We start from the raw sequence: 21,625 nt of genomic DNA, 5'->3' as shown, positions 1-21,625 counted from the left end.
TCATGTAAGCTTAGATGAGGAGGAGGAGGAGAGTGCACGCAGAGACTCACATTTACAATTCAAACGAGCAAAGTGTTGCAGAATAACAGGGATGTGTGTGATTTCAGTGACTGTTCAAAGGTCAAGTCTTGCCTTTCTGTAATTAATCTGAGTGATTTAAAGGTCTAAACAAGCGCAGCGAGCTTTGTGTCGTTGTAGCCATTACAGAAACGTAACTGTACCCTGTTCAGTGAAAGTATGATTTATCAGCACTGCACAACAATTTGAACATTATGTATACAACAGGCATGGCATGGCAACTGCTGAGAGGCCCCATCTCTATACCTCCCTCCTTCCTTGCATCCTCACCTCATCGTTCCTCCCCCACTGGGAGGACATCTGGTCCCCGACCAGACCTGCCCTCTGCTCCCCTCCTCCCCTCCCTTTATCCTCTCCTCCCATGTTCGCTTTACATGCAGGCATCCACTCAGACGCTGAGCTGCAGATTGAAGTGATCCATAGATCCCTTCAGACTAATAATGTACGCTTCGCACTTCCTCAAGCACGATCTCAAGCATCACAGAGCAATGATTTGGCCAAATATTTTGGCTAGTGTCCTCTCAACATGATTCAGCATTTAAAGGATTGAAGTCCACACACAGTATTCACTAACATGGATACTCTGCTATAGAGGTCTAGTTTCAATAGTGACATAAATCTGGTGTGGGCCATGCATCCATCCATGCATCCATGCATGCATGCATCCATCCATGCATCCACGCATGCATCCATCCACCCATGCATCCATCCATCCATCCATCCATGCATCCATCCATCCATCCATGCATCCATGCATCCACGCATGCATCCATCCATGCATCCATCCATCCATCCTCTTCCATCCATGCATGAATCCATTGATCCTCTTCCACTTATCCAGTGCAGGGTCATGGGGGTGGGCGGCTGGAGCCCATCTCAGATGTGAGTATGCCACATCGTCATGTTAATGTTTAGTAATTCTAACTGATGGCCCTGAAAGCTTTGGCTTAGTTATTGTCTACAGGTTTCACCAATGATTACTGCAAATTTATCTCCGTCCCAAGACACCCTGCCCCCCTTTCCCGTCACAGCCATCGCCATGGCAATGCCTCCACCTTAATGAACTCCCCCTCCATCTGAATCTGTACTTCTACTTCCCACCTATCACTTGACCATATCAGCTGCTAACTGTTAGTTATTAACTGGACATCAGCGAGCTGTGTGTGAGTCCACAGTTGGTCCCTTTGTGATTTTAATCAGACAAAATGGGGCGAATGCTGCATAAAGAAATGTTTACCTCCAGGATTAGGCTCCAGAGCTGCAGTCTCACTGCATATAATTCACAGAGGAACTTAGTATCAAGTATCAACAGTCCAGGCTTCAGCTAATGCACTGGATTTCTGAGTGGTTTACACACACACACACACACACACACACACACACACACACACACACACACACACACACACACACACACACACACACACACTCAGGAGTCCTCACAGTCCTCTCTGTCTCTCCCATGTTGACCCCAGACAGAGATGATAATGACAGCACATATATTGGCACCTATGTTTTACCTGAAACATGAAATTTGGTGCAAAGCTCAGATTTTACTTCACAATTAATTTAAAGAAAAGTCCAAAATTATAATTTCCTTTTTTCCTCTTATTCTGGAGCAGTTTGGTTACAAAGATGTCCTTATTGTGAAAAAAGTTATGAGGAAATGTCCAAACGAGCCAGCATGCAGTCGTCTGTTTCCATTATCTTCACGATCAGTCTCACTGAAAAGAAGCGACCCCGTTTAACCACAGCTGCTATCTCTGCTTTGTATCTGCCAGTTTGTCTCTCAGCTTTTGTCAATCTGCTATTCCTTTAATTATTTATTTCATAAATTGTCACATTATAATATAGTCATAGGGCAATTATGTTTTATGCTACCACTGTCTCTCTGTGAATTGCCTCTTTGTTGTGTATGGGGTTTGCTTGATTATCCCAGTATCTGTATAGTCGGGGCTAATTTGCTCCAAATTGGGTCTTGGGCCCAGCTTCTGCCCTCCGGTGGGCTCAATACCTGCAGAAGGGGCCATAGCTTTTAGTGCTATGTGGATCAGGTGCCAGTCAGGAGCAGAGGTCCTGGCATCCAATTCCCAGTTGACAAGTTTGGCCACAGGGACGTGGAATGTCACCTCTCTGGTTGGGAATGAGCCCAAGTTAGTGGGTGAGGCTCAGATATACTGACTAGATCTAGTTAGGCTCACCTAAGAGCACTGCTTTCGTTCTGTAATGAGTCTCTTTGATGGGCTAAAGGGAGATCAATATACGTGCTAGTGAGAATAAGCATCAGTAAGTCTTGTTGAGTGCAGCGAGGGCTTCAGAAAGGGTAAATGTGAAAGGCTACGAATGATTTGAATGGTTTTGTGCAGGTTTTGCATGTTCAGAAGAGAGCATGGTGGTCACAGGACGCACAGACCTCTGTGATAGTGCGTGGGTTTCTTCTGAACCCTTGGATAAAAGGTGCTACCTGTGCTCTGTCCACCGAGTCATTCTTTTGTATTCATCCGTCTTTCAAGAAAACTTTTCCTGGAGCCGGGCTGGACTATGTGAGAGGCAGTGGGCAGGGTGGGGCATACTCATATCCCTTTGGTTCGGGGTTTGTATGTGTTTTTATGTTTTCATGTATAATCACATGATTTCACAGTGCTCAGTGTACCAAACACAATAATGTAGTAACAAGCGGGCGTTTTAAAATGAAGCTTATGCTGTGCAGACTTTGTCTATAATGTTAACAGCTGCCTGGTCTTTACTGTAATTTAGTTAATAGCTCTTGAAGTCCTTTTTAAGGTCCTTCTCTGTATGCAGATGTTTCTAACAATTTTCTGGCACCTTATGGTTTATTCTAATCACCCCATTTATCTACTGTAAACACACCTTTACAACTGATGGGATTTTAGATAATGAGCTAATTCAAGCAATTAGCTGTTTATCATCCCATCTAAATCAAACCACAGTCACTTTGCACATGTGCAGCCCTCTCTGTGAAATCACAGGCTCTGTGAAATTGTGAATGTCTTTTGCTCAAAGCCGCTTTTTGTTTTTGTTGTTTGCAGACACTCATATTTGTTTTCTCTTCTTCCTCATCAGGCATTCAAGGATATGCTATATGCTGCCCAGGACCAAGCTCCATCTATAGAAGGTAAGGAAGCTGCTTATGTGGATAAAGAAATCCAGACACACAGACAGAGGAAAACACACTCCCAGACACACACTTATGTACCCCCTTTTTGGGCATCACCAGAATAACAGCCCTGCTAAAAATAGGTGTAAATCACAGCTAACACGCTGCCACTCACTTCAGTCTGTGACTTAACTTTAAGCTAACCTGCTTAAAGTAATAAACACATGCAAAGAGAAGAGGGCTGAGGAGTAAATGAAGCATTTTTACTGTTTGTTTTATGTTCATGTAATGTAAACAGAGAGCGTTCAAACACCCTAAAAATCCTAAGCAACGATGGTTAACTGCGGCACTCAGTGCACCAAATAGCAGGAAGGCTGCCAGCTATAATTACTCTTTGGCCTCAGAGTGTGTGTGTAGTGTGGGAAAGAATGTAAACCATTTGTTTTTATTTTAGACACCAGTTTGTGACGTAAACAACTTTCTTCAGTTGCAGGGTTTGGGTGTACCTAATGATGTGACATGAAACACTTGTGAGAGCTGTGGTTATTAAACTGTGGGGCGAGCCCCGCTGGTGGATCGCTGAGCCAATTCAGGTGGGACAGCGAGGTGAAAAACGTGGAAGGAAAACTCAGATTTTCATTTGGGGAACATCCGAGTTTTATGATGCGGCTGAAGTAGATTCAGGGTTTGGGTGCAGCTCGCGCGCAAGCCCGTGTAGGGATTTTTTCTTTTTCAGTGTTTTGCTGTGTTCCTGCTGAGTGGGTTTGGTGTGGATGTGAGTTTGACTATCTGTGAATGACAAAGATGTAACAGGCGCTGAGACTGCAATGATGAGAGCGCTCCATCTCTGTCAGCATCAGACTCAAAAATCAATCTGAGGTATTTGTTGACTTTATTTTTGACTCATTTCTGGACATTTATTATTTATAATACTAATAAGAATTCTATTTAAAACTACATAAAGTAGTTCCTGTGTTTGTGTGAATATTCTTGAATTTAGTGATATTGCCTGCTTGTTAGCAGTCGAGCTCAGACTCTCCCTTTAAGAGCGTCTCCTCGGCTAGGCAGCCTCGATGTGGATGATGAATTATTTCCTGTCTCAGGTCTGAGCTGTACTCATGGGTCACTGCGCTCTGCCTCTGTCAACTTGACGCAAGATAGGTGAGCATGTCTTATGAAAAGCGACGGGCTCGATCGATCAGTTCAAAATCGTATTCTGCCATCAGTGTGACAGAGTTCCCTGCTCGATCACAGCGATTTGTCTTCTCCTCGCTCATTTTTGCAGCGAGCACGTGCAGAGAAAGGAGTGTGATGTGTGCGAGAGTCAAAGTCTGTAGCAGAGTTGTGTTTGCTGGGAAAGCCAGAGAGCCCATAATGAAAATGGCGGCGGAGACAAATGGCATTATTGAGCCCTGAAAAGCACGCTCTCCTGTGGCCGTTGACTTTTCATAACAGAAACAATATTAGGATGTGTTATGAAATAAAAGCTTATCGTAGCACTTTTTCATCACATCTCCTGTACTGAAAACTTTCAGATGTGATTTAGTTCAGACTGGGGCCTGAAGACATCAGAAGAAATAGACCGACTGGACTTTTATAGCTTTTTGTTTTAATGATTTAATATAAAAGCATTTTAAGGCTGTGGTGGCTTTAACACCAGGACCAGATTTCAGTCTTTCCACGTGCACACGAGGAGCGAGAAGTCAACCCACCATCTGCTTTCTTGCTGTCACGTCCATCATGGCAGCGTCACATGTGTGCAGCACACAGACCAGCTGATAGAGATCGTTTGGTTGCTATCACATAATCAGTGATCAGAATACTGAAAATGAGCCAACTATATTTAGCAAGGCCAAATTATGTATTCGTTGCATTTTTAACATCTGAAATAAAGTCTAAATGTGCATGAAACCCAGATACAATTACACCGCTTATTGTAAGTTAAAGTGTGGTGTCCCGTGCTGATGTAGTGCAAGAAAAGTTCTGTAATTTAACTTTATGTTGTTTATATTGGAAATATTTTAAGATTCTCTTCAGTGGTGCAAAAAATAAGAGACAGTATTTTTAGATTGAAGCTGATGTTGTGCTTCTGGTGACTTGGCTCCATATTTTAAACGCTGATGAAATAGTTTCGGTAAGCTTTGCTACATAGATAACACAGTAATGTTACTCATGAGCACTAGCTGCTACCATAATAATAATAATAGAAGGCTAATATTACTGCCTGGTAGTTGCTACGTGTTAAACTCCTAACATTAACTTGTGTGGGGTTAATATTTATAGTAAGTGTCTCAAACTTGACTGTCGTTGACACCGGAGCTCTACTGACCTCCAGAAAGACTTCATCAGTGTTTCGAGTCTTCAGCTGATACTAATATTTACTGTTGCTTAGTATCTGAGCAGCACATTTGTTGACATTCCTTGTGTAGAGTAGCTAACAATGAATTGCAGTCATTGTAATGTCAAGCCCAACATTAAACCTTCATCATTTTAATGTTGGAGGAGGATTTTCCCTGACAGCAGAAACGTTGCTTTTAATTTGTAGCTTATAACTCATCTATAAAGGCCTAGTTAATTAATAATGTTAAATGTAATTACAGCATATAAACTATTTTTCGATGGAGCCTCATCAGAAAGGATTTGGTTTCCTGATGTGCTTCGTTCTGCTTTTCTCTCGCTGTCTCGCTCCCACCTCAGTCTTTATAAAAAGCAGCTTTTTGGTATTCGGCGGGTGAATCCTCGCCTGAGGGAACCAGTTTACTGGGTTATGACTACTTGCTCACCCGCTCTGCTTTCTCACTAGACGCTGTACCTGATAGAGCTGTGTAACATAGACATTGCACTGAACAGACATTTTGAAGCTTCTGTCACGGCCTTTGCATCACTTATCTGTGACAGCACATGACCAGCAAATACGTGGAGTGCTACAGTTTGATGCAGGATTGCGTAGGCTGTGTCACGTGTGGTTAATTTTATTTATTTATCAAACAGAATTCTCTCACTCAGCACTCCTGCTGCAGAGATCCACCAAAGGAATGTGCCACAGAATAATGCACTTTCATTTTCACTCGGTTATCGTTCAGTTCAGCAGGACGGATGTACACTAATTAAAGGATCTTGTTGCAAAATGGCATGCACCAACACATGCGCATTAATGCGTCTCTGATACCGTGACCCTTCACCCCTCGTTAGGGCCTTTGTTCTCGTTCCTTTCATCTCTCATTGGTCCTGGAATAATTGTAATTAAAACAAGTCTGCTCCTGTACGGGGAGACAGAAAAGGGGAACAGCTGGCTGGCTCTCTGGTGCTCCCTGTTCCAGCCATCGCAGTGAGTCGTGCCACGATCTAATTCAATTAGGCTGCTGGTTCTTACAGAGATCTGAGAACAATGGGCCCAGATACTAAACACACAGCTTTATTTCTGCATCATCATCATCATATTCCTGGCCATGATCACATGCCACGGTTGCCTGTAATTTATAACGTGTTACGTTTTCTGCTCCTTACAGTCATTCACTTGTGTTTCATTCACTCACTCATTCATTCACTTACTCCTCCTTTGTGTCCTTCCTCCTGCACTCTCTTAATGGGCAGTCTATTAGTGTGATGGTATCTGTGCAGGGCTCGACTGCAGGGGGGGCTGGATAAACACTGAGAATCTGGCGGGCACCCTTTTACCATCACGAGCACACGTGGGGTCTGATAAAAGGAATGATGTTGCACATTATTGACTTCATAACTCAGGGGAGCAGATTTTTCCTGAACTACAATTTCTGAATGAACAAATGAGACCAAAGACAAGTCAGCTAATTGTTTCTTGTGTTGCACTGCATCCAAAACCATCAACCGCCTTCTGCACTTAAGGTTTCACTTCAGATTTGTTGCTCCGCTGTGATATTCAAACTTCAGGACTTTCCACGTTTTATCCAATGAAATAAAGAGCGTCGTGTCGCGGCCTTGTGAAACGGCCTGCACTGTGTCTTTGTGGTGAAATGAACTGCTTTACCTTTATAATGAAAAAAGACGCCTTTTTGTTACTTCTAGCCTGCTGTGCTGAAAGGTAGGGCTGCTCGATTATGGCAAAAATGATAATCACGATTATTTTCACTGAAATTGAGATCTCGATTATTTGATGATATTTATTTAACAATAACAATGTGTTGAATAATGACTTTAAAGATTGTCAAAAAATAATATAAAATAGTGCAAATACTGATAACAGTGCAAATGTTTGCAATATAAGAAACAAATGAAAAATGTAAACATCTGTGTTTAGTGAGCTTTGCAGTGTTGCTCTGTGGTGCAGCTACGACACCGTAGCAAAGTTTACACACTGTGTCTACTTGGTGCACGTCTGACTCCGCCAACCCATAATGTTTCCACACCACTGAAGCTTTTTTACCTCTCTTTTCAACCAACAGCAGTCACTCTCCTCTCCAAATAACTTCTGCTGAGCTTTCCGAGCTTCCCTCGGGTCCTCTTAATCAGCGGTCCCCAACCCCCGGGCCTCGGACCGGTACCGGTCCGTGAGTCGTTTGGTACCGGTCCGTGAGAGTTGAGGCTCAGGTGTGAAATGTGTAGTTTTCAGGGTTTTTATCAGTGTTCAGCGTTATTTTGTTATCGTTTTTATCATTTACTCTGTTTTCCTGGGTCTTTTCACGTGTGTTATGAATAAATCTTCTTTTTTTCGGCACCGGTACTAGTTTTATTTTGTTGTATTTATCCGCGACACCTTAAAGGCCGGTCCGTGAAAATATTGTCGGGCATAAACCGGTCCGTGGCACAAAAAAGGTTGGGGACTGCTGCTCTTAATTGTTGTGTTCGAAATGCAGAGAGGTGCGCTCGATTTGCCACACGGAGCAGCGCGAGAGTAAAGCACGAGGGAGGGGCTAATAATGGGCTCAGTCATTTTTAATGATCGTTGAAAGCCCAGATCGTAATCGTGATTAAAATTCGATTAATCGAGCAGCCCTACTGAAAGGCGCTTATTTCTGCTAAAATTACCTTTAATTAAACATCCCTAACATACCACGAGTGAACACTAAAACTTCTCATGTTGTATATATGATATTCAAATGATAGTCAGTCGTCGATCGCTGATGAGGAAATGTGATGCTTCTGCAGCCATGGCTCGTTCAGTCCACAGCTGAAAGGAAGACAGTCAGAGGTTCTTTATGATGACTCTCTTGCTGAGATGCTATCATGCTGCTTGTCATTTCCTCAAAGAGCTGTATGAAACTACTCTCAGACCTCATTTCATACTTTCATAGCTTCGCTGCAAAGACAAAGACTAAGATGTAACAGAACATAAACTACACAACACCACAGATACAGAAATATGAATCGCGTTTAATCGTCACTCATTAGCTCTTATTCTCCGAGCCCTGATACCTCTGCCACAGCGTCACAGCTTCCCTCTCACCTCTCCAGTGTGTCAGTCTGTTGTTGCCATGCTTCCCTTGGATGATCATTTTCTTCATTTCTTTTTAGTTTCATACACTGATGAAAACATGGGGCAGGACACCAACTCTTCACATCTGTCAGCCGCCTCATGGCTCCAACACTTTCTAATCATCACTTTTGTGTAGTTGTTGGTGTTTCGTGCTTCATCTGTGTAATAAAGCAGCTCCACTAATCACAGCTACATCTCCACTATACCTTTGTTGCCTAAGCTGTTTGCTTGCGCGCCATTTTGCCTGCTGTTGTCGACGACCATGATGAGAGGTTAGCTGCTAGCCTGCGCTGATTGTTATTCTGCTTGCGTATGCGATGGAGCAGCAGCTGTTATTGCTGTTGTTGTTCCCCGCTCAAGTCTTTTCTCGCCCCTGCGTCGAATGCGTCTAATTTGTGCAATTTTCTCGCCTTAGCACGTAGTTGTAACTTTTGTTTCCGAACATGTTTCTGTGCTTTAAAAATGATGTTTTGCCTTTTGTTCTTTTCCCCTCAGCAGTGGTGCATTACTTTTGCAAGACACTGGACCAAAACCTGACCCACTTTGGTCCAGTTTGTCATGCAAATCCTTTTTGTGATTTAACTGTAAAATATGAAAGTAATAATACGGCCCAGCACTAAAGTTCTCGCCTGTCTCAACCAGCGTTAGTCTGGGATTACACGAGGAGTCTGTGACGCACCCACTCACACGGCATGTTTGGCAAGTACCTTAGTATCTTTGAAAGAGCACCATTTTTTTTTTTTTTGAGCACGTAACGATAGTTGATCAGTAGTTTTAAAAACAACAACACTGCAACTCAAGGATGCATGCCCAAAAGACATAACAGACAATACTGTGCCTTGTGAAAAAGGCAAAACAGGTGCTGGCAGGACAGCGGGAGGTGATAGAAGCAGTCGAAAGGAAGAGACCCAGATGGACATGCAGACAGACAGGTAGACGGGCAGAAGGGTTCATCAGGACAGTGGTCGCCCAGCCAGGGTCTCCCACCCACCTGCATTATTGATGGGCTCTTTGACAAGCTGCTGCTTGTGCTCGGTTCCAAGCACTAATTGCTGGCTTTTTGTGGGGGTTGGGGTTTTATTTATTTATTTAGGTCCTTAATCTGGGCGCCACCTGAGCAGATATGTGAAGTCAAATAAAAGTAAATGGGGCAACGCTGAGATATGCAACTGTGAATAAACTGAACAAACCTTGGGAGATCTTTTACATCTGCGGTGCAGACAGATTTTACTGCCTGCAACGTGTCGATGTCGGTCCTCCTGCTACATCCAATTGGAATTTATAGGAAATGAGCCATGCAGACTTTTTCGTGGCTGTTAGTCCACATACAGTACGCTACATGGTTATCAAGATGTTTCGAGCAGTTGTTCGAGCACCCATGCAAGGTTTGGCTTCCATGGGTGTTCAAACCATCACTGAACTTACAAAGCAATGAAATGTGGACATAGCAGTGAATTCATAGATTGGTCCTTTGATGGGGTTTCTGAGGGTATTAGAGGGGAGGAAGGAGGAGGATCAGGGTCAATATAAAGCTGGGATTGCTGTACCAAGGTCAGGGACCAATCGAACTGAGACAAAGAATGATTAAAAAACTGAATGACTGAATGAAGAAAGGGATAAGAAAGGATGATCAGCGCTCCACATTCATGTTTGCTGTCATTATTACGAAACAATAATGAAAATTAAAGATTTAGGAAATTACAATATAGATCGGGATTGTCGGTGACCAGACTGGAAGAGTATAATACTGAGAAATCGTGTGCGAGAGAGATCCTTCAGGCAGCAGACAGACAAACAGACTGAGTGGGAGGTCCCTGGGCTCATCTCCAATGCATGTTGCCCTGCATTAGCACTATAGCCTTCCCACAAGATAAAGACAGCGAGAGAAAGAGAAGCATGGTGGATGAAAGTCTCCTATCCATCCATCCATTATTCATCAGTGAATTAGATCTCGCCTGAATAAAGTGGAGGCGAAGAGGAGAAGAAAAGGTATGGGCTGATTTAGAGGACCAAGTGTTGTGATGTTCGAAAAGGGTGAGGAGTTCAGAGGCAGCAGCTCCAGCTGAGATAGTATTTTTAGATTTTGGGTGTTTGAGGGGAGTCTGGGAGGTTTTTTCAAATGGTGCAGAGGCAGTGTGCCGGAGAAAAACTGGCAAAGAAAGGCAGAAATAGCAGGAAGAGGATTGCAGTAGGAAAAATGCACGTTTTGGGGAGGGGATTGATCAGGGACAGGGGTGAAGGAGAGGTGAGCAGCACTCAGAGGAGACAAGGTCATCCTGGAAACCCTCTCGCCTCTTAAATGCAGTTAGGAGGGCTTCTACTAATCCCTATAATGGCTTCATCCAGCATACATATCTATCCTCATATGAACATGATGTGAACCTTTCAGAAACACCAACCTGGACACTAAACACACGAATGAGATGCCGCTTCTTTTCCCAAATGAGAATCATGTAAAGGTTAAATAAACATAACGCATCCATCATATGATTTGGCTGCTTGCCATGTGAACAACTGCACATCACATACAACGAGCTGCAAGAGCGATCGCAACAATCTCAAGCATGGGAAGCATGTCATTGTAATGAGATCTGTCTCTCTTGATTAGAAAAGATCCTCGACGTCTCAGGGGTTCACTGTATCTGTGTGGCATTAGCAGGGGCTTCCACGCTATAATCTGACCTTTGTTATGAGGCGAGTTATTTTTTAAATCAGTGATGAAATGCTTAATTGACAGCTTTGGCCGGCAGCCAGCAGATCAGCCAGGCTTTGCTGAGCGTAGCAAATCAGGAATGGCTGACTGCGTATCATTTATCTAGCCCAGATTCACACAAATGTTTTAAAATGATTAAAAGGAATCATTTTTTTAATCAATTGCATTGCTTGGCAGAATTTCTCGATTTCAATTTGCATATTTGCACGCCCAAATAGCATCTGTCCTGCATTCAACGATAGAAATGTAACAAGAACACAAAGCTGGCTGCTGGTGACGGATAGAAGAATAGAGACGCGCGACCTTGTGTTTGCTGTGCGCCTTGATGTTTTTATCTTCTCAGGCCATCTCTGCTGCACTCACATACAACTGTTTGCAGAGAGTTTCACACTTGTGCACATTTGCATGCAGAGATGCGCGCACACACACACACACGGAGCTGCATGCTACAAGCATGTGGGTGTGATTGTGAGCTATAGGTGATGACAGCAGGGCCATATGCTGCTATATTTCTGTGTTTTAGTCCTTAATTAGAATACAGCCAATCAAATCATTACACAGTGTCCACTCTAATCTGCTTTTATTTATTTATAATTTTATGAATACATTTGCCCACATGTGAGGTTTTTTCTTTTCTTTTCCCTCTGTGATAGATTTTGCAAACATGCTCCGTCTCAGTTTATTAAGTTTTTATTTCAACAGTTGCTTAAACCGGGTTTGTGTGGTTTCTAAATCACAGCAGTAATTTGACATCGTGGGCCACGTCCAGCCCACTTTGATCTTAAGTGGCCTGGACCAGTGAAACTACGAGTTTAATAGGTATTTAATTTGATATTTCATTGTCCAGACTTATGTAATATAAATTATCTATATTATATAATTTTTGTCAATTCACAGAAAATATCCCTTTTTTTTAAAATTGTGAATCAGTATAAACAAAAACAAAAGCTCAGATGTTTCTGTGGCAGATGCTGAAAAAACTGGCCTCATTACATCTGTTACTTAATTATTTTGGTGTACGCTACAGATTTCCATGGCAGAGCTTTTTATTAACAGGGAAAAGCATCTTTTCAGGGACAATTCTTGTTTGACACCCGCACTCTTTTAATTTAGCTTTTCGATTTGGCTTTTAAATAATTTTTCTCCAGAGGTATAGAGGTTTATAGAGGTTTTAGTGGGCATTTTAGTGGTACTACAACCAGCTTGATGGGAGGTGTGGGTGGGTTCGTACAGTATGTGGGCCTTGCAGAGGACACAGTGTCCTTTACTAGACGAGTATATTGCATCGTTTCTCTGGAGAGATAACTGGAACCTGGCACAGATTGGCTTAGAGCACAAATTCACGATGATGTTATACCGGTCAGTCTCCTTTTCTTAGCTCTTACTGCGATGACTTTTGGCTGATTGTCAGTACATTTACTAACCCGAAACCTGGAAACGGAGACACCAATTTGAAAACTAGATCATAATGGAAAAGTGTGAAGAGTGAGGAAAGGCTTCTGTGCAAAGTCAGTCCTTGAATTATGAAGTAGACTCTTATTGCTTCCATGGGAATTAACGGGGTAGGTGTTAAAATGCTCACCTGTCACATGTAGTGGGGTGGGACGCCTGTTTTGGAACCACAGGACCGGGGCACCTTTCAGTCAATGACTAGACCATGAACTCCTCTGCATACCAAAGTATTTTAGGTTCATTTGTCCAACAGCTACAGCTTGTCCCAAACTGGGTCACGCAGCAGGACAGCGACAACAGAATGGATGAAAAAGAAAAGAATCAACGTGGAGTTAAAGTCCAGACCCGACTGAAACGTTACAGCGGGACCTGAGCTGTGCATGAACCAGTTTCCATGAATCTCAATGTACTGAAGCAACATTGTAAGAGATATAAGAGGCCAATAAAGTCATACACATATTTATTTTGTTCCCGGGAATCCATACAGCCCCATAGAAATGTTCTTTTTCACGTCACTGTAAACAGAAACTGGCCCCGTGGGCGTCAGCACACCTGCGCATGATTGCATTTTTGTGTATAGGTTACAAAGGCGGCATAGATGTACTTCCTGTGGTCCTGATAGATTTATTTTCGGGCTTCCCACGGGAAGAGCGACATACAGAAGGAAGTGGTGGCCACAATTGAATGACAGATAAAAAGAGTGAAAAAAGAAAGGGAGGTGACATTGGTGGTAATTGGAGGAAAGGAAGCTAAAGCCTCGGGGAGCCTCGTCTCCCAAACGTTACAATTACTCCAATGAAAGATGTGTGAAAATAAAAGAACTGGAGGCAGAAAAGACACGAGAGCTCAAACTCTTTCATTTGCTCGTTCAGTGACTTTGGATTTGCTTCACATTTTAACTACGTCCCAAAAATGGCAGCAATAACTCGCAATTTAAGTTGAATACATTTTAGGTCATTTCAGAGGGCAACAAATATTTCTCCAGATATAATTTATCTCCTTATTTACACTATATCCTCTTATAATCTGGAGACAACAGGAGAGAGATCAATAATTCACAGCTATTGTTCCCTCCTGGACAGCCCGTTTTTATATTAAATGTTGAATTATTAACTCTGTGAGAGATTGGAAATGTGGTGAATCTTTCCCCTGATGCCTGTGTGTCTTCAAAAACTGCGCTGTCCCTCACTGGCAGACACAAGGGCACCAGAGCAACTTCAAGCATCAGAACTGAATTAGCACAAAAGTGCTTCAGACATTTAGGGTATGTTAGAGAGAGACGGAGAGAGTAGACAATGCAAAGCAGCCGTACTGTGTGCACACTCTCATGTGCTCATTCACTGTCTCAGGGTTGTTGATGTTCACCGTCCCTGCTACCACTGGCCTGAGGCAATATGCATATTTCATATCCTCTTCAACGTGTGATGTCATTCATGCCTCGTGTCAATATTATCCAGCGCGTAAGGTTGACCGACTGTGAGGGTCGTGGCCTGTCTGCGTGTCACATTTCTGACTACACGTCTCAGTGTTGCACCGTGATGGTGTTCGATTTGAAAAAGTGTCCTCTTGACTTCTAACCAGCTGTAAAAGGAAGACGCGCCCGAATGCCGTTCAGTAGAAACAACAGTTTGTGTCTGTTTTGCATTTCATCCTCAGGCAAACTGCAAACTGGCTTCTCTTCCTGACAAGTGCCATCTGATAATTAGGTCTCATAATCACCCTATTAGTATGCAGCTCAATTGAGCAGAGAGCAGCTTATTGTTCCCCTGGCATGTGCAGTAGCCATTTGTAAGAGGATTATTGTAGATTTCATGTTGGGGTTTTTATGAGACTGAATCACATGTGTAATGAGTTAAACTGTTGCATAGCTATTCTCAGAAGTACTTGTTTTGTTTTTTAAATTGCAGCCAACATGTCGCGCAGCAGAACTCCATCATTGTGACACATCTTCTGTCATGATTCCAGTTAAAGCATGAAGACACTGGGGCGGAGGGAGAGCCACTGTTTCAGCTTCGGTTTCATTGCAGCGTTGCACATAAAGCCGTGTTGAACTTTCTCCATCACAGTTACCATGACGCCAAAGAAAGAGGCCAGAGTAATTCAGGCCTTTTTTGTTCCTGTGACATTCAGGACCCAAACACAATAAACCTCGAACAAGCAGAACTAAGGGTGCGAGCATTCTCTTGAATTATAATGTTTTCTTCTGGAAGCATTCTGATACTCGTTAACAGCACAAACACATACAGAGGTACCAAAACGGGCATAGGGTGGCAGCAAGAAGGTCCTGAGTCCAATCTGTTCAATTCAGGGATCTGTGTGGAGTTTGCATCTTCTCTCTGTGTTTGTGTGGCTTCCTCCCACTGTTCAAAGACCGTTAGTGGGGACAGGTTAGCTGGATACTCTAAATGGACCATAGATGGGAATGGTTGTCTGTGTCTATGTGTTAGCCCTGCGACAGATTGGTATATCCTGGCTCTCACCCTAAGACAGCTGGGATAGCCTGATAAGGTTGGAAGGAAAACAGGCATAGGCGATGAGGATGAGATAGATGACCCTAGTAAGGCTTTAACGGGATTTGAGTGTAGTGTTTGTGTTCGTTTTCTTTAATAGTTGCTTCGAATACGCTTAGTCTTTTTGTGTCTTTGTTGCTGATTTGACTATTTGAGTAGCTTTGCAGGATTTATTGAGCCTTTGTGCAGCCCCTCAATGTGTCCTAAAGTAAGACTTTTGTCTCACTCACTCCTCCCTTTGTGCTGATTAGCTGCCCCTTTTAAACCGGTTTGAACAGCAGGTGGGTGGAGACAGTGGCGATGACCACATTATGAATATCTGCTCCCACTGACATCATACAGATCCAAGAGTAGAAAAAAACTGTGTAAAGCCATGCACGGAGCACTCTGGGGTTTTGCAGTCACATGACTTTACCACGTGACAAAATAGATTACTCGTTAGATTACTAGTAATCCTTAGATTACTCCAAATGGATATAATATCCAGAAACGATCATTTTGACATTTAAATGGTCTACGACAATGCTTTCTGTTCATGTACTGTAGGCATGCTGATTAGCATGTTGTTGCTTTAATACCTCCAGTCTGTTGAATTTAATGTGATGACTTCATTTGATGATGATTTTCATTTTCAGCTGTTGTTGCTCCTCAGCCTGAAAGGCTTAGTGTTGTTACCCCGCCAGCGAGGGGGGCAGGTGTCAGGTGACGTGGAAATCCAATTTTGTGAACATGATAACTTGAGAACGAGGCAACGCAGGATTTTCACGTTGGTAAATGGACTGATTCTTATATAGCGCTTTTCTACTCTATACAACATGCCTCATTCACCCAATCACACCCATTCTCACAAGCACTTTATCTACACTTAGTGCTTTCTAACGACATTCATACACCGATGGATGCATCGGAGAGCAATTTGGGATTAGTATCATGCAGACTGGAGGAGCCAGGGATCAAACCACCGAACTTCCGATCAGTAGGTGACCTGCTCTACCTCCTCACCCATAGGTGTCTGCTAAGGTTAAGGTCAGAAGTCAAGTTTACAGGAAATCTTGTGAACGCAGTAGCTTGAGCGGGAGGTCCCTTTAAAAACCACGACACAGGTGTATTTTCTGAGGAAGGATATCATACAGGAAATATATCATTCAATTTTTTTTAAATTTCGAGCTTTTTCACAGTTTGCTTTTAGGGAATTTTCATCTTATAAAACTCTTCTGCTGTCAGATTGCTGTAACCGTGCAGATATTCAGACCGCGGCACGATGACAGAATGATATGATTGATGGAAGTGTTAAAGATGTTCCACAATTGTTGAGTGTGGAGCATCTTTTAACCTGGTGAAATATGACCTGGTGTGTTCCCGAACTTGTACTTCCAGGGGATTTGTGCCACCTGAAGCTTCTACCAACAGGATGCTCAGGCATGGTGCTGGTGGCTGCCACTGTCTTTAATCTCTGGTCATCTATAATTTAAATATGCACTGTGTGGATCAACTTGACATTTTCACCTAGACAAAATTTTTTTGTTGTTGTTCGTTTAAAAAATTCAGCATAGTAAAAATGCTAAAATACAACAGATTTCTATGATGGTTCTGAATTTTCTGCCTTGGTTAAACTTACATCCAGACTGTTTATGGTTCATCAGCTCGTGCCGATCTCAGGTTAACAAATATCAGACACACACACACACACACACACACACACACACACACACACACACACACACACAGTGAGAGAAACCTTAGACTCTGATTTGGTGTTCTGTTTGTACTGAGGCCACATGAAGGGGATGGAGTTCAGAGGCTCTGTGTTTGCTGGTGGTTGACAGTCACTCTCTGTCTCTCCTCTGCTCGCTGCTCTTTAAACTCTGCTGCTCAAATGCACACAGACCCCCTTGCACGCCACAAATACTTCTCAAAACGTTCACCCTTCAGTTCAGCTCACAAACACCCCTGTGTACCATATGATCCCCCCCCCCCCCCCCCGACCCCAATGTCTCCTAAAACAGCACAATCAGCATGCTCGTGTTTGCATGTCTGTTCTTGTGAGTAATCTCACTTTCAGATTATAAACTAATATAACTGCGACTGTCATCATCTGTCAAGAGGGATGGAAATTTCAGATGCACACAGGTAAGGAAAAGTGAAGCATTAGGAGCCCCGACTCTGAGCTGTTCTCACTTCAAAATGTCCCGTTTTAAAGAAGGAAGATTAAAAAAAAAGACCTGAACTTTAAAAAAAAATAAAAATAAAACATCGAGGCAAAAACTCGGCCAGATGTTGGCAGATGTTATCTGCAAGTCACAATGCCTCTACATTGAGAAATGTTTTTGGTGTGTAAAAGTGACCAATTTCTGCAACACGTCATGTGTGTTTATAAAGCTTAACAGAGTGTGTCCAGCTGTACACAAAGAGTTTGTGTATTTTCTGATGATTGTTGAGATTTTCAAACATTAACCTTAATAAATACCTGCCACTAGGGAAAAAAAAAGGTCACTCAGTTTATGCCTGCTCATCTTTGTTGACATCTGCAGCATGAACATCCATCCATCCACCTTCCTCCACGTATCCAATTCAGGGTTGCTGAGGGGGCGGAGCCTACCCCAGCTGCCATAGGACAAGAGGCCCGGCAGGGGCGCCACTCTGTCACAAGACTAACACAGAGAGATACACGACCATTTACCTTCACAGCTACGGCTAATTTAGAACCACCGATTAATCTAACCCCACTCACTGTCTTTGGACTGTGGGAGGAAGCCCGAGTACCCGGAGAGAAGCCACACAGACATGGGGAGAACATACAAACTCCAGCGAGGGGTAAAAAAGTGTGTGCAGGCGCATGAAAAATGATCTTGTTTGACAGGATTTTGTATGAAACTGCAGGAACTTTAATCTCTGCTTTTAAGCCGTTTGTGTATCTCGAGGTGTGAATTTGATCTCTTGCTGTTCTAACGTGATGACCTTGCATGTCTGCACTGATGCAAACGTCACATGTCTGCCTGTCTAACATCAACAATATAAACCCATCGTGCACTTCAGTCTGTATCTGGCTCAGATAAAAAATGAATTTCAGTGGCCAAGGTCGAGCGACTGAGTCACCTCCGACGGGGATATTTTCTCAACCTCCTGACTCTTTTCTGATTTTGTAATGTTTTGCTCATTTTATTTTGTGAACATCACAAAGACAACATTATCAAATAGACTCTGTACATAAATTTCCGCTTTCTGGAAAATCCAACTTGTTGTTTACGAAAGTAGACGATCCCCCGGCGAGGCTGCATCTCCGACATCGGCACATTGATTTTTATTTATAGATTTAATTTCAACCGAGATCAGGCATAAAGAAAACAGTCGTTTGGTTGTATTTTAATAGAAATCCACAAATAGTACATTAAGCGGGAGAAAATGAAGTTCCCCTTCTCTTTTACAGACACATTGGTGACAGATGTGGTGTTTTGTATTGTTTTAATGTAGGTGAACGAAAATAAAAACAGGGTCCTTCCTGTGCATGTAAATCATGTTAATGATACAACACTGAAGCACCCCAAGGTCAGCGCGCTCCTAATCAGATTGAGTCAGGAAATTGCTCCTAATTTAATAACATTAAGTGTTGGATTCCTTCCTCCCTGCCAGGATGGCAAAGGTGGAATGAGCAGGACGATCGCTCATTCATAAGTTAGAGTTACAGGACTGCCAGGAGAAAATGGAAACAGATTTTTCCAGTGGGAAAGCTGACCTCCAGAACTGCATCAGATTAGGGGTACTGTCAAGTCCAGTTTTTATCATCTAAGGCGCTTGGCAAAGATAAGACCTATTTTATCCAGGCCGCATCTTGAAACGGTAATCCATGCTTTTATTTCATGTCGTTTAGATTACTGTAATGCACTATATTGTGGAGTTAGTCAGCATCTTCTCTCTCGTCTGCAGCTGGTCCAAAATTCTGCTGCACGACTTTTAACCAGAACTCGTAAGAGAGAGCACATAACTCCCGTCCTGGCTTCACTCCATTGGCTGCCTGTATATCTTAGAGTTCATTTTAAAATTCTCATGTTTGTGTTTAAATGTTTAAATGGTCTTGCCCCAACTTACCTCTCTGAGCTTCTGCATCCTTACTCACCCCCCAGGTCTCTCAGGTCAGCTGACAAGCTGCTCCTGGAGGTACCCAGGTCCAAGAGAAAGCTCAGAGGGGACAGGGCCTTCTCTATTGCTGCTCCTAATCTGTGGAACAATCTTTCCCAGCACATTAGAGAGGCCCCTCACTGTCCACTTTTAAAACGCGTCTTAAAACCCATTTTTACTCTTTGGCTTATGACACAGTCTGACCCTGATTTTATTGTTTTAAATGTGGGTTGTTGTTTTTTTTGTTTTGTTTTTTAATATATATATTTTACTTATCTTATATTATTATTACAATTTTTTTATTTTTTTAACATGCTCAATGTATCATGTTTGGCATGTCAAGTGTACAGCACTTTGTGTTCAGCTGGTGGCTGATCTGAAAGCGCTATATAAATAAATTGCTTGCTTGCATCATCATGATCAGGCTGAGTAGACAAACTGGTAATAATGACAACTGTACAGTGTGCTACATGAGTGAACAGGCTGCACTCACATTTATGTGGGTTTGCATTGCTCTGGTAAGACATGTTAGACTTGTAATCTGTTTTTCATACTCACTTTTCTCCTTTGTTGTGCCGTATTTTGATTCCGTGTTTCATCTTTAATCTCCAAGACTCTTTGAAGCCCAAACACTTTTACTTTCTCTCCTTTTGTGGTTGCTTTTTCCCTCTTCATGCTTCCCTCTCGCTTTTTATTCCCTCTGTGATCCACCTGATCCTCTCTCTGCCTTCGCCTATTTACCTTCTCCTCTTTTTGACCCGGGGTTAACCTGAAGTATCAGTGTGACTTTTGACATAATACTGGACTGTGCGGCTCTGGAGCTGACACTGCTGCCAGCTCCAGAGCCGCTGCCTGACTAAGGATTTTTCAGGAACGGTGCACAACATGTTCCTGTTCTCAGAGGGGAAAATGCCTTGTTTCATGCTTGCTAATCTGCGAGCTTCCATGTTACCGACATAAATGTGTGTGTGTGTGTGTGTGTTGGTGTGCTTTTCTAAATGTTTTTCTCCTAACATTTCAGTTCTCAAAGTGAAGCCGTTTAGTGTGAGTCTTATCGAGAGGCTGCAGCTGGTGTTGTGAGAATGCCACGGCAGTCTGGAGGGACATCTTCACACACACACACACACACACACACACACACACACACACACACACACACACACACACACACACACACACACACACACACACACACACACACACACCTTGGCTCACTGTCCTTGAGCTGACTAGGCATACAGCCCTAAACAAGTATGAATAATAGCATGTTGTTATATTTACCTGCAACATGATAGACCTGCGAGACTCTTTTCAGAATAAAAGACTGCACATTTAGTCCACTAATTAAGTTGCAGACGGATAAAAGAGTATACTGTGAACACAGTATCCGTACAATTTCCCCACTAATCACGTCAGTTTGAGTTTGTCCTTCTTGCATATATGTATATATGTGTTCCAGGCAGAACTGACAATAGATCAAGCGCAGCAGAACGTTCAGATCAATAGTGTTTATGCAGGACTTTACACGGGTGCACCGCTGCCATTACTGTCGCTGCCTATTTCTGATGCTGCCTCTGAAATTGAGAAAAGCCGCGGTATGCTGCAAAACAAATAGCATGCAAAGGGGCCATACTGCACAGCTCTGAGGATATGTAACGGCCCGTCACATTTAGTCTTATGGGCGATGATGAATTTAAATCTACAGCAGCATCCTTGCTGTTTGTGTGCTGGCTATAACGTTACCTCTCTGCACCCTCTGTTACTGAATTTCATCCACCTCTACAGAGCCGGCCTGCTTCTGCCATGGTTACAGTGCTGGAGCCTGAGCTCTTGTTCTGTTAGATTAATGGCTTCAGTTTGGACTATTGACACAACACTTATCTTGTTTTTATGAGTCCAGTGGCTTCTATCTATAAACCCGAGGCACACGTGTGCAGCCGCACTCACACACTCCACACACACACACACACACACACGCCTACAGCGGTGTACGGCGTTGACTTTATAACTCAGTTGATGTTTCCTGTCTGACCCAAATGGCTTTAAGCTCAAGATTAAGAGAATTGCTGAGCTGGCGTTTTACACAGTTCACCCGCCCAACTTATCTAGCTCCCCGTGACCTGACTGCACGTTTCTTTGGTTGTAATTCTTTACAAATCTAATAGGATGAAACCATGAAGTAATCA

At 42.9% G+C, this 21,625-nt stretch overlaps 1 protein-coding gene across 2 annotated transcripts in view; it reads left to right on the top strand.

Annotated features, from left to right (window-relative positions):
* Positions 1 to 21,625, top strand: part of xpr1a (xenotropic and polytropic retrovirus receptor 1a) — a 73,661-nt gene that overhangs the window by 3,398 nt on the left and 48,638 nt on the right. For both annotated transcript variants that reach the window (XM_086282523.1, XM_086282524.1), the window contains exon 2: positions 3,163 to 3,214. In XM_086282523.1, the coding sequence (XP_086138649.1) occupies positions 3,163 to 3,214 (52 nt within the window). The remainder of the gene's footprint in view (positions 1 to 3,162; positions 3,215 to 21,625) is intronic.

The sequence above is a fragment of the Aulonocara sp. 'chitande type north' Nkhata Bay genome, linkage group LG23, assembly GCF_057382095.1.
Source record: "Aulonocara sp. 'chitande type north' Nkhata Bay isolate Kocher_YH1m ecotype deep benthic linkage group LG23, A_spYH_male_GT1.1, whole genome shotgun sequence".
In the NCBI taxonomy this organism is placed as follows: Eukaryota; Metazoa; Chordata; class Actinopteri; order Cichliformes; family Cichlidae; genus Aulonocara; species Aulonocara sp. 'chitande type north' Nkhata Bay.
This window is presented reverse-complemented; position numbering and strand designations above follow the sequence as displayed.